The sequence below is a fragment of the Triticum urartu genome, chromosome 4 (assembly GCF_003073215.2).
Source record: "Triticum urartu cultivar G1812 chromosome 4, Tu2.1, whole genome shotgun sequence".
Lineage (NCBI taxonomy): Eukaryota > Viridiplantae > Streptophyta > Magnoliopsida > Poales > Poaceae > Triticum > Triticum urartu.
The window spans coordinates 2,341,646-2,354,906 of record NC_053025.1 but is presented as its reverse complement, the minus strand read 5'-3'; the positions used below and the strand labels follow the sequence as shown (position 1 = coordinate 2,354,906).

Here is a 13,261-nt window from a genome sequence, read left to right as displayed (position 1 = left end):
TTGTGAAATTTATTTTTTGAAAATGTGTAACATTTATTTCAAAAAAGTTAAATACAATATTTGAAAAATGTGCAGCCGAAATAGATGTAATTTTTGTGAACGTGTCAGTGGAAGGTAAAATGTAGGTTCTGAAAATGAATAGAAATATAAAACAATCCAATGGAATGTGAAATGTACGTTTGAGTTTAAACGTGGTTGAAAATTATTCAATATTGGTCTTGTTTTAAAGGTTTTAGTGCTAGGAGTTTAAATATAAAAGAAAATTTCAAAACAAATATATGATTTAAAAGATATGGTTGTTTTAATTAGCTAAGCACATCAGTTTAAACTACTGAAAAAATAGCGCGCTATAATGCTGCTAATAGCATGCTATAGCGTGTGGAGAATTGTCTCGCTAAATTGATCAACGTACAATATCTCGCTAATAGCATGGTATAGCACGTTAATAGCATATTTTTCAGGGGCGGCGTTATTTTCTATAACATGCTATTTTCCCCTTGATTTAAACCGTAACGGATGGCTCTGGATGAGAACATGTAGTGTGTTGGGTCCATGTTGTAGCGGGTCTTGAGCAGAAATACAAAGATGGGGAATACAAAAATACTTGGGCCACAGATGCTAGTTGGCAGCTTGCTATCGGAGCCCATACTACAAGTACCTTACCACACAAATTTTCACTTAAATTTGCAGAAAGTTAGTTTGCGCGTTAATGGTATGTGTGTCAACAGAGAAGAGAATTAATAATAAGCTGTACAAATCAAGCATGTTCCTTTCAGACAAAGAAGGCTCCAAGCCGCTTACCTCCTCTGCATCACAGTGAACTAGGACCAACTCCAGCACAGAAGGGATATCAAATTTTTATGTTAAATATTTTTTAAATGGAAAAAATATCATGAATTTGATTTTTTCCATAAACTTTTAAAATATTAATGAATTTTAAAAATGTTGACGCATTTGAAAACATGTTCCAAAAGTTCATGAAAAAATGTTCAAGAAATTTAAAAATATAAAATATTAATATAATTTCTATGAATTTTTAAAAATCATATATTTTTAAAATATTCGTGAATTAAAATTTTCCATAATTATTTGAAATTGTCAAGACGTTAATAATTGTTCATGATTTTTTTTGAAGAATTGAGAAAATATTAGTGAATCGTAGAAAAAATTCATAAATTATGAAAATTATTCATGTAGAAACTGTGAGAAAAAGTAAACACAAAAGGCAAACAAAATAATGAAAAGAAAATGTAAAGAAATAAAAGAAAAGGGGCTAAGTAGAAGATTGTCAATCTGCTCTCTCATAGCGATTGACAGACTGCAGGTTAGTTTGGTTGGCTTCCACATCGTCACACGCCTGGCCTGGACATTGGTCATCCCAATAGTGTGGTTAGCCTGGTCTAATTAGAAAATGGAAAAGAAAGAAGTTGCTTACCCTAGACAGGCGTCCCATTCCATGCGCCTGGTTGTATTTAAAAGCTTTGAGCACTCTAACGTACATCAATACACTCAAACAGTGGCAGGCCATGGAGAGTATCCAAACGCACATGCACCAGGCCAGCGCCGCCAGGCAATATTTCTCATATTCTCAGGCTGGATCCAGGCACCCCATTTGCCCAGGCATGTTGTCCAGACATCTATCCAAACTGACTCTGCATCCCTGCCGAGTGCAGAAAGACAAATAAGCCCACATGAGCAAGCAATAAAGTGTCGATGTTTCTCAAAAGAAAAAGAAAAAAGACACGAAGCATCCACAATACAAGGGGGGGGGAACACCCCATATGTGAAAAATGGAGTGAGCTGTTAAAAAAAAGTGAGTGATAGGCGTCGGCACGTCGGCCGAAATAGTTCGGCCGGTCGTGCCCAGCCGTCCGATCCGCAAGCTCGAGCCGGCAGATCTGTTCCTCGCCCTCCCCCCTCCTGCATTCAGCGTCGGGCCCAGGATTTCAACACAGTGTATTCAAAATTTTAAAGGCTGTTTTTTGGAAGTCTAAAGCCTTGTTTTGGCATATATATAATGGGTTCTAGTACTAGTTTACACAAATTGGGTAATACATAAGGATATAACATAATATAAAAGATTCAAAGAACTTATCATAACTTCAAATTCTCCACCATATAAAAAATACTAATTGTTCAAAGATTGAAGTGGCGACATCTAAGATATATAGAGATAGAAAATGAAAATTGATAAAAAAAAGCTTACAAATTACGTGATGACTTTCCTATCATTGATGCTCTGAAAATGAGTTTAGTCCAACTAAGAATCTGCATATTTGACAACACCGGAGGAATTTTTGTTTGCTAGTCTGTTAGAGGATATTCTCTTTAGTGAACTCTATGAAAAAAAGGTTGAGAAACATGAGATACAGAGAGAAATCAATAACCAAAATCTAGTAGCAAGATGAATACATCTAATTTCGATGAACAGTTCATATGTGAACTTAGGGTTTTAAAATTGAAGACCGATGAATGCAAAGATCAGTACCGATCAATACCAGAGGGAGGGGAGGTTCGTACGAGGGTCGATAGAATTTAGGGAACAAACAAGGAGGGTAACTGAACCAGCGATGGATACATGGCGTGCGCACGAACCAGCGATGGATACAAGTACCTAGCGTTACCGCTCAAATTTTCACTTTAATTTGCAGGAAGTTAGTTTGCGCGTTAATGGTATGCGCGTCAACAGAGTAGAGAATTAATAATAAGTTGTACAGATCAAGCATGTTCCTTTCAAACAAAGAAGGCTCCAAGCCCCTTACCTCCTCTGCAGCACAGTGAACTGGGACCAACTCCAACACAGAAGGGATATCAAATTTTTATGTTAAATAAATTTTAAATGAAAAAATATCATGAATTCGATTTTTTGCATAAACTTTTAAAATAATCATGAATTTTAAAAATGTTCCAAAGTTCATTAAAAATGTTCAGCACTTTTAAGAAATACCAAATATTCATATAATTTCTATGAATTTTTAAAGTCATATATTTTAAAAATATTCGTGATTTAAATTTTTCCATAATTATTTGAAATTGTCAACACGATAATAATTGTTCATGATTTTTTTTTCAAAGAATTGAGAAAATATTAGTGAATTGTAGAAAAAATGTTCATAAATCATGAAAAATATTCAGGAAGTAGAAACAGTGAGAAAAAGTAAACACAAAAGGCAAATAAAACAATGAAAAGAAAAGGTAAAATAAAAATAAAAGAAAAGGCGCTAGGTAGAAGATTGCCAATCTGCTGTCTCATAGTCATAGCGATTGAGAGACTGCGGGTCAGTTTGGTTGGCTCCACATCGTCACACGCCTGGCCTGGACAATAAGTGTACTCTGCCTGGTACGTGTTTATTTGGTGTCCTCACAGAGTAGATGCGTGCCTGGCCTGGTCATCCCAATAGCGTGGTTAGATGGAAAAGAAAAAAGTTGGTTACCCTAGGCAGGGTACTTAGCCTGGCCTAGGCGTCCCATTCCATGCGCCTATCCAGGCGTCCCATTTAAAAGCTTTAAGCACTCTAATGCACATCAATACACTCTGACAAATAGTGGCAGCCGTGGACACCATCCAAACGCACATGCACCAGGCCACCCTGGTCAGGCAATTTTTCTCATATTCTCAGGCTGGATCCAGGCATCCCATTTGCCCATGCATGACGTCCAGACATCTATCCAAACTGACCATGCATCCCCAAGTGCAGGAAGACAAATAAGCCCGCATGAGCAAGTAATAAAGTGCTGATGTTTCTCGAAAGAAAAAGGAAAAAGCCACGAAACATCCACAATACAAGAGGGAAAAACAACCCATATGTTGAAAAAGGAGCAAACTGTTAAAAAAAGGAGAGTGATAGGTGTCGGCGCGTCGATCGAAACAGTTCGGCCGGTCGCGTCCCAGTCGTCCGATCCGCGAGTTCGAGCCATCAGATCTGTTCCTCGCCCCCCCCCTTCTCACTGCGTTGACTTCTTCTTCTTCTTCTTCTTCACCGCGTGCCCACTCCAGCCGCTCTTGCTGCCGGTGACTATCCTCCTCACCTGGACCTCCACTCACCCCCTGCAGTCCTACGCTGATGGATGCGCTCTCCATCCCCGTCGCCGTCGCAACATCCGTACTCGCCCCCGGTCCAGCACACCGGCACCCTCCGTCGTTGCAGCACCTAGCAGCCGCCGTCATCGCTGCACTGTCGTGTTGCCGACGCAGCTCTCAACGTCGCCGCTCACTGCCATTGGCGAGCCAGGTTAAAGCTTTTTATCTCATCGGTTGAAGCTTTTCTTGCAGATTGAAGCTTTCCACCATGCCAATTGAAGCTTTTTTCACCTAGGGTTGAAGCTTTTTTCACAAGGGTTGCATCTTTTCACTTTGATCCGGCTGGTTGAAGCTTCCCCTATTGATGGTTGAAGCCTTTTCTATATACGCTTGAAGCTTTTTTTGTCAATGGTTGCAACACTCGTATCGTGGTTGAAGTTTTTCTGTCAAAATGGTTGCAATTCTTTTCCGCTTGCGCGGTGCTGTGGTTGAAGCTTTCTCTATCTGCGATTAAAGCTTTTGTGTCAATTGGTTGCAGCCTTTTCTTGTTGGGCGGTCTGATTGAAGCTTTTCCTATCTATGGTTTAAGCTTTTCTCAACAACAATTAAAGTTGTTTTATGTGACGGTTGCAACATTTGCATAGGCTTGGGGTCCGTCCATGGCAAGAGGCAGCCATGGCATCTCCCGCGGCTCGGCCCAGCGCCGGCGATGGTACCCTCCCCCCTTGTACCCCGTCGCTCGTTGCATCACTGTTGGGCGGAGGCATTCCGGTGCCAGGTCATCGTCGTGCGCGGCCATGGCGAAGGCCGTAGGTCATGGCGACGGGCGCGTCCATGGCGAGGAGCCGGACAACGGTGCATGAACTCACTGGGCGATGGCCGGGCATCACAAAAAGACACGAGGGCGCGCTGCAGTGCTGGCACGGAAGGACGCGAGCTGGCGATGACAGTCTACGCGAGGTGGACGCCTGATCCACAGCCGCGTGCGACGCAACCGGCCCAAGTTTGGGCCGGCACGCCGTGGGGAAACGTTTCCCTAGGAAAAAAGGTGTGAGAAGGCATATATCACCTACCATATAAAAAGAAGTTTCAGAAATTTATGAAGATATGGGGTAGGGGTCTTCTTCTCCAAACGATAATGTTTGTTGGCCCGTTGAATAAAAAGAGATGATGTTGCTGATTACATACATTATTTGCTTCGGCACCGATTACTTAGTACGTTTTCACATATCATTAGTATAGTATATACCCCAACAGCAAATGGGTTAACATATGATTTTTTTGAGGATGGATTAATATATGATTAGCTCTACCTACCTGGCATCTCCTCATTTTTAGTAGTATAAGAGTAGTACCTATTTGTGTGCTTAACATTTTTTTTTGCAGGTAGTATAACGCATACAGAAATGTACTACATATAGTAAAAAAATAGTGAGGGACAAAATTTCCTCCTATAACCCTAGACAGTTAGGGTAAACTTTATCCTCCAAAAGTGAGCTTGTATATTCATCTCTCCTCTGCCTAACACTTCGGCGGCTGGTGGCAAGGAGGGGGAATCCCAGTGCCTTTGATCCAGTTAATAGTCGACGGAGCTTCTGCGTAAATTCCCGCGGTCTCCTTGGGGCCGGTGAGGTTAAGGTTTCTTGTCACGTGTCGAGATTTGGTATTAGCTACTTCAGAATCAGATCTATGCAATGGTTCAATGACGACGACTGCGGCTCCAGGGCACTGGTCCTTAGGGGCATATGCACGAAGACTTTCTGAATGTGATAAGTAAGATCAAGCCGGCTTCGGTAGAGGAGCGGCGGCTTTGTTATGGCGGCTGTTATCTCGATGTAGTTTTTATTATGTTTGAGACGCTTACTTAGAACTTTTTTTTTATAATAATAGATCTGATAATTTTCAGAGAAAGAAAAAGAAAACAGGTGATGCTCTAGCAGCAGGAGTACCAGAGATGCGGAGGAAAAAAAAAAGAAATGATTAACCACACCTTGGGTTCGTGATGCACTTTACCGATCAACTACGTCTTGTTGTCTTCTTCTTATCTTAGTATAAAAGAAGTTAGTTAGTGGACGAATGGCTTGAAGATTTAGCAATTAAGACAGAAGACGTTAATCGCCCTCATAGTAAATTAGTAGTAATAGAGAAAGGAATCTGCTAAGCACCGAACAACCAAAGGGGTTAACCCCGAACGCTTTCGACGACAAATAAGTTTGGTGATAGGTCCTTGTATTTTTCGACAAGAAAGACTTGCCATCATCTCGAAACAATTGAAATGTTGGGCTGCCATGCTTAAAATCCGAACGGCCCGTAGTTATCATTTCCGTAGAAAAATGGAGAAAAAAATAATAATGAGAAAAGGAAAGAAAAGAAAAGAAAAGAAAAGATGCCTCCCTCCCTCGCCAGTCCTGGAGCGAGTCGTCTTCATCCCCTTCCTTCCTTCCTTCCTCCTCCTCCTCCTCTTGCAGTCCTGACGGCATCCAATTTCAAATCCGCTCCTCCTCTCCGACCACCGGGCCTCGGTCTCCAACGCGCCCGCCACCAGTTCTCGCCTCGCCGCTCCTCTCTGCCGGAGCGGACCGGCGACTTGGCGGCGCGGAGCAGAGATCCACCTCATCCGGACCTGCAACCTCCTTGGACGGTAACGAACCCTAGCTAGCTTTCTTCCATAATAAGTGGAGTATTTCCCGACCGCTAATCCCAGCTATCTTCCGGCCCCTCCACCATCCCATGTTTACTACTCACCTAGGGTTTACTCCTCCTTTCTTCTTCTACCTTATCTGCATCTGTATCTACTGTATCTATGCATTTTCTCCCCACTCGCCATGCTAATTTGGGGGCAATCCCACCTTACAAAACCACGGACGGATTCATTCATCCCTGTTTAATCCCCTTCCGCCAATCTGCATGCATAAACTCCAGCAACCCCTGCTTACTTGACTTTGATTCCAATCCATTCCTAGTAGGCAGACTGACTCAGTTGCTTTCATTGCTTGCTTGCTTGCACACACAACAATCCACCCACTGATTTTTTCACTTGATACCTCTGCTGCTCTTTTTCTATCTATCTATCTATCTATCTATCTATCTATCTATCTATCTATCTATCTATCTATCTATCTATCTATCTATCTATCTACGCAACCTCAACAAGCAACCTACTCTGTTCCTACCAATCAAATGGAAACAAACAGTGCAACATTACCTAATCTTGTCTAGTGTATATATAAATTACGGACAGACTTGTATACTTTCAGGTGTCCCCTCTTCATTCATTTCCTATTAGTGTATACAGACTTGTGTAGCTTGTATACTCTATTCTTTTTTATTTTAATTAATTGTGCCAACTTGTGTGCTTACTTACCTGCTTACTTGTCTCTATGACTCAAATCGGTCCCTAGCTCTTGTTTGCACACCCTCTGGTTTTTACCTTACTACTTGTATAGTTTGATTCATGTATGCTTTCTATCTCTGTATGCAACCTATAAACAAACATGCCGTACAAGGAAATGGAGCGAGTGTGTGCTTTTGTTACTCGTATAAGGAAACTGTAGTTTCAGCTGTTGGTTGCCAATGATTAATCATCTTGTTTGTTTTTTGGCCACATCCGGCATGCATTCTTTTGCCTTTTTGCCAATGATTAATCATCTTGTTTGTTTTTTTTGGCTGCATCTGACATACATTCTTATGCCTGTTTACTCCAGGTCAGGCTCACGTTTCCCCTCCTGCCCGCCGACTCTTCGACCCACCGCTCGCAACCAGAAATGAAGCGTCAATGATATGAACCGCAACAACAATTGACAGAGCGCCATGGACCCCAGAAGGGACACAGCAGCTGGCTCTGCGCCCCAGAGAGCCATGCACGCGCCATTGGTTTCAGCTTCCACCGCTCCTCCCCGTGTTCCAGAGTACCTTGTGCCGGGCGCTGTCAAGCCCGTCCTCAACTACTCTATCCAGACCGGGGAGGAGTTTGCCCTCGAGTTCATGAGGGACCGCGCCATGTCCCAGAAGATCCTGGCCACTGGTGCGTCCGGAGACCAGAACGCTGCGACAAGCGGTTACATGGACTTGAGAGGGATGCTTGGGGCCAGCCACACGGCATCAGAAACTGGTCCTGATATATTCATGCTCCAACCTATTGTTGATCCGCGGCACAAGGAGCCCGAGAGAAAACCTGTTGCTCAGGTTCAGAATAGGAGCAGGCACTCGTCAACCAGGTCGGTGCCTCGAGCTCTGTCAGGTGGTGATGGCAGCAGTCGGGGACTGTCTCATGGCTATGCTTCCTCTGATGCTTCGGATGCCTCAAAGAGAATCAAGTTCCTGTGCAGCTTTGGGGGCAAAATCTTGCCCCGGCCCAGTGACGGGAAGCTTAGGTATGTTGGTGGTGAGACGCGCATAATTCGAATCAGCAAGGACATTTCCTGGCAGGAGCTCAGACAAAAGACGTCTGCCATCTTCAACCAGCCCCACATCATCAAGTACCAGCTCCCTGGTGAAGACCTCGATTCTTTGATTTCGGTGTCGGGCGACGAGGATTTGACAAACATGATGGATGAGTTTGCCATGATTGAAAGTGAAGGAGGTTCTCAGAAGCTCCGTGTTTTTCTGTTTTCCTCGCTCGATTTTGACGATAACCTGGGTAGCATGGATGGTGATTCTGAGCTCCATTATGTTGTTGCTGTCAATGGAATAGATGTAGGATCAGGGAAGCCTTCAAGTGGCCATGGTTTAGCAAGCACATCCGTGAGTATGATGGATCAGTTCATTAATCTCAATAATGATAATGATCAGTCAAACTCAAACCAAGGCATGTCAGATTTTCATGGTATGCATGGGCCATCTTTGGTGCCTGCTGCTACTGTACCAACTCCAACACCGCCAAGTTTATCCAGTGATTACACTGCAAATTTGCAGTCTTACCAAGGGCAGGAAATGCTGTACGCTCAGAGCTCTAGAGACAATTTCTATGACACTGAGAGACGCATCTCTATGCCTCTATCTGCGCCCTCAGATTATGGAGTAGCCTCTCAGTATGCGCCACATTCTGGGCCTGCATCTCTGGCAACTCCTGACCAGCGGTCTTATCAGGATGGCTTCATGATGCAAGGTTCTATAAATGATGCAAATCAGGCTTCCAAGAACACGCTGCATCAGAAAAGTGAAGTGGACTACTTCCAAACCCTTGAGAATTTGAGTGCTCCTGTGCTGCATAATGATCTGTCTGTTTCAAATAGCATGCATTTGGAAGTGCCCCCTGCTTCTTCGGCTCAAGAAGGCCGGACATCTTTTCTTCAACCAAGTGACAGTGGAAAGAGCTTAGAGCCTAGAGAGTTAAATGAAGATGACCGCCAGTCCTCTGGTGGAGCTTTTGCATCTGGATGTTCTGAATTTGAGTCTGACATGACCGATCATGGCTTCATGGATCCACAACCTGGTTCTGGGCGGACCTTCCACTCTGAACGAATCCCTCGGGAGCAAATGGAATCCCTGAATCGGTTGTCAAAATCTGATGATTCAGGTGCTCAGTTTCTAATACCCCAGTCTCAGTCTGGTGTGGCTAGAGAATCCATTGCAGAGGCTTCTGATTCTGTTGAAGGAGCTGAAAATTCAAATTCAGGGGCCCCATCACTGAACCTGAATGAACCGTCTGGCGATGATTCCCTAGCACAGTTTGAGAGAAACTTTGCCAAAGCTGTACCGCGGCCGAGTCAATTTGGTATAATCATACCTTCAGAAGAATCAGATGCTAAAATGATGTCTGAAAATCCTGTCGTTGAACAGCAACAGGCCAGTGAAAAGAGGGCAGTGGATGTCCCTAACATCATGAGTTCAGTTGAAAAGACTCCAGCTAAAGGTAATTTGAAAGCCACTACCACCAATAGAATGCAAAGTGCTAAGAAGCAGCTGGGAAGTGATGCTGCCATGGCACGTCGTGTTAGTTGGGAGGCTCCCAAGCCCGCGCCCCCCAATGATGTTAAACATGATCCAGCTGTGCCATCGTCCACCAGCACTGCTGGAGCTGTTGCAGATAGTGTATCTGCAGCTGCTAACTCAGAGAACAGAGATTTTTTTGTTGATATCAATGACCGCTTCCCCCCTGATATTCTTTCCGATTTCTTTGCAAAGGCGAAAGATGCAGCGCAGTCATCAACTCCTTTTAATGATCCTATTCTTAGCTTGAACATGCCAAACTATGAGCCTAAGAACTGGTCATTCTTCAGAAATCTTGCAAAGGATGAGTTCCCAAGCAAGAGTAATGACCAACAAGGCCTGGCAAAGATTGACGAAGGGATGTATGCATTCGCAGGAGCAGATAATGATGCAATCAGCATGAAGGGTTTGAGTCCTACCTACAATTTTGATGCTGAGAAGAAGGCAGAGCCTTCCATCATAGTTGCTGACGTTAGCAGCATGCCTCCAGCTTATGCCACGTCACATATTGACCATCTGCCAAAGATGGAGAGGAGTGTTGAAGCATTTCAAGTTGACAATCCATATCAACCTGTGGTGGACAATACGAATCTGCCTGCTCCAGATTTCGAGGTATGCATGTTTAGTAGAAGTCCACTGTCACTTTTGTCATCGCACTGTGTTGTCATATTTATGACTACTTTCATGGCTTCAGGAACTAAAGTTCGAAGAGGACAGAACTGCCGCACAAGTCATGGATGCTTCTCTTCGAGATTCTGATTTTGAACACTTGCAGGTATGGTGGTTTTGTGTTGGAAGAAACCTAACATTGTTTTGGCTAAATTCTCAAACCAGAATCATCTAAAGTCGCATGACGTTGCTATCTTTATTCATTGTTGTCAACATGTTTAAGTGTTATTACTAGCTCTGGAAAGACAATATTAGCATTTTCTGGCTGCATATATAATATCCAATGGTTCTGCCAACCAAAGGGCACATGACAACCTCTGTTACGAGCATGACCAGTGACATGCCAACAATGCTCACTTTTATTCTGTTGGGAACAAATATTTTAACAGATTATCAAGAATGAAGATCTCGAGGAGCTTAGGGAACTTGGTTCTGGTACTTTTGGAACTGTTTACCATGGGAAATGGAGAGGAACTGATGTGGCTATCAAGCGCATCAAGAAAAGCTGTTTTACAGGACGATCATCTGAGCAAGAAAGGCTGGTAAGCTCCTGAACCTGTGTTCAAGTTGTGTGTTAAGCATGCTAGTTTGATTTCCCATTTTATTGGCATATGCTATATGACAGTAGGTTCTGAATATTTAAAGGTAGTTGCAGCATCACTGAACACTAACATTCTCGAAATCTGCGACTCGTATTATCAATGTCTATATGACAGTAGGCTCTGAATATGAAAGATAGTTGCAGCATCCCTGAACACTAACATTCTTGAAATCTGTGACTCGTATTATCAATGTCTATATGATAGTAGGCTCTGAATATGAAAGGTAGTTGCAGCATTACTGAACATAGCATTCTTGAAATCTGTGACTCGTATTATTAATGTGGTGTTATATACTACATCTGAAATTTCAGCAGAAAGGAGAGGTTGGGTGCTGTAATGATGCTCTAAATAAACATTGTGGTTTCTAGGCACAAGAATTCTGGCGAGAAGCTGAGATTCTGTCAAAGCTTCATCATCCAAACGTTGTAGCGTTCTATGGCGTGGTTAAGGACGGGCCGGGTGGCACCCTGGCGACGCTGACTGAGTTCATGGTTAATGGTTCTCTTCGGCATGTCTTGCAGCGGAAGGACAAGTAAGCAAGCTCTTCCTGGTGTTTTTCTTGTATTTGCCCTTCTCTGGATCTGATAAAACATATAAATAACTAAGCGAAAAAGTAATAATCTCTTGCATAACCTGAAAGGTGTCCTGATCTCCGCAAGCGGCTGATCATAGCGATGGACGCGGCGTTCGGGATGGAGTACCTGCACTCGAAGAACATTGTGCATTTCGACCTGAAGTGCGACAACCTGCTGGTGAACCTGAGGGACCACGCACGCCCTATCTGCAAAGTAAGCGTAGTTTCCATTCCATCCACTTAAAAACAGTGTTGTGGCGACCTCCTGTTGAGTAAATTACTAACTGTCGTTGTGTCCAGGTGGGTGATTTTGGGCTGTCGAAAATCAAGAGGAACACCTTGGTTTCGGGCGGCGTGAGGGGGACGCTCCCCTGGATGGCTCCAGAGTTACTCAATGGGAGCAGCAGCAAGGTGTCTGAGAAGGTAAGACCGTGACGCGTCATTCATAGATATTGTTCTGCTGTTATATATCTAGGTGCCGCCTGTTCTTGGTTGACTGGGCCAGTTGAGAGTTTGGTTAGCAAGAAGTTAAACTCGCAGTGGATAAATAGAGTATATAACAGAGAGTGTTTTTTTGGCATAATGGATGCAGGTGGATGTGTTCTCGTTCGGTATCGTCTTGTGGGAGATCCTGACCGGGGAGGAGCCCTATGCCAATATGCACTATGGCGCAATAATAGGTATGCTGATGATTCTCTTCCTGGAGCTGTCTTTGTTCTTGCCCAATTTCTTTGTAATATACTGCTAGCGTTTATATAAGCTGTGGTGCTTGGTTGATGGGTGGATCTATTTTGGCAGGTGGCATCGTGAACAACACGCTGCGTCCGCCGGTGCCGGCCAACTGCGGGCCAGACTGGAGGAGGCTGATGGAGCAGTGCTGGTCGCCAGACCCGTCGCAGCGGCCGGCCTTCACAGAGATCGCGGCGCGGCTGCGGTCCATGTCGGCTGCGGCCAACCAGCAGGCCAAGGCGGCCGCGGCGGCGGCCAAGTAGAAGAAGAAGAAATCGCCGGCTGTGTCTGGGTTCTGGTTCTGGTTCTGGTGATTGGTGGGAGGAATGTATGCTCTACTAGTTGCGGTTGTGGCTGTGGTGGAGTCTCTGGTGTATGTAATGTCTGTCTGTCTGTTATAGAGCTGCGAGTGTAAAAATATTGGTGAGATGAATGAATGAAATGAATCGTGTCCTCAGTCGGGTGTAAAAATTATACACACTATGTATTATTATTATAAACAATAATTATATATATATTATTATTATCTATATATAAGTTGATATATATAAGTCGATCCAAAGTGAATTTCATTTTGTTTGTTTTTTGTTTTCGAATGGAAATATAAATGTTTGATAATCTGGTGCGTCGTTGGGTAAAACAACGACGAGAGCCAAAGCCGGCCGGCAAGCGGGCAGGCAGGTGGGACCCAGCTGTCAGCCACCACCGCCGTTCGGTTGCCACCGGCTTGTGCTT

The 13,261-nt window shown here is 43.8% G+C and overlaps 1 protein-coding gene across 3 annotated transcripts; it reads left to right on the top strand.

Annotated features, from left to right (window-relative positions):
- The first annotated feature begins 6,401 nt into the window (after positions 1-6,401).
- LOC125550109 (serine/threonine-protein kinase phg2-like) lies at positions 6,402-13,056 on the top strand. 3 transcript variants are annotated; one of them, XM_048713020.1, is made up of 10 exons: positions 6,402-6,662; positions 7,726-9,875; positions 10,329-10,564; positions 10,647-10,727; positions 11,011-11,163; positions 11,592-11,755; positions 11,864-12,011; positions 12,098-12,220; positions 12,390-12,477; positions 12,596-13,056. In XM_048713020.1, the coding sequence occupies exons 2-10, from the start codon at positions 7,832-7,834 to the stop codon at positions 12,787-12,789; spliced, it is 3,231 nt and encodes a 1,076-aa protein (XP_048568977.1). In that variant the 5' UTR covers positions 6,402-6,662; positions 7,726-7,831; the 3' UTR covers positions 12,790-13,056. The 3 variants fall into 3 exon arrangements, with proteins under 3 accessions (XP_048568977.1, XP_048568975.1, XP_048568976.1); XM_048713018.1 differs by having other exon boundaries at positions 7,726-10,564; XM_048713019.1 differs by lacking the exon at positions 6,402-6,662 and adding an exon at positions 6,669-7,278 and having other exon boundaries at positions 7,726-10,564.
- The last annotated feature ends 205 nt before the right edge of the window (positions 13,057-13,261 follow it).

Bases quoted from the DNA above. Each gene is read 5' to 3' on its own strand.
- LOC125550109 (XM_048713018.1), top strand. From the start codon at position 7,832: ATGGACCCCAGAAGGGACACAGCAGCTGGCTCTGCGCCCCAGAGAGCC. The intron at 10,565-10,646 runs GTATGCATGTTT...TCATGGCTTCAG, and splicing joins TGCCTGCTCCAGATTTCGAG to GAACTAAAGTTCGAAGAGGA. The intron at 12,012-12,097 runs GTAAGCGTAGTT...CGTTGTGTCCAG, and splicing joins ACGCACGCCCTATCTGCAAA to GTGGGTGATTTTGGGCTGTC.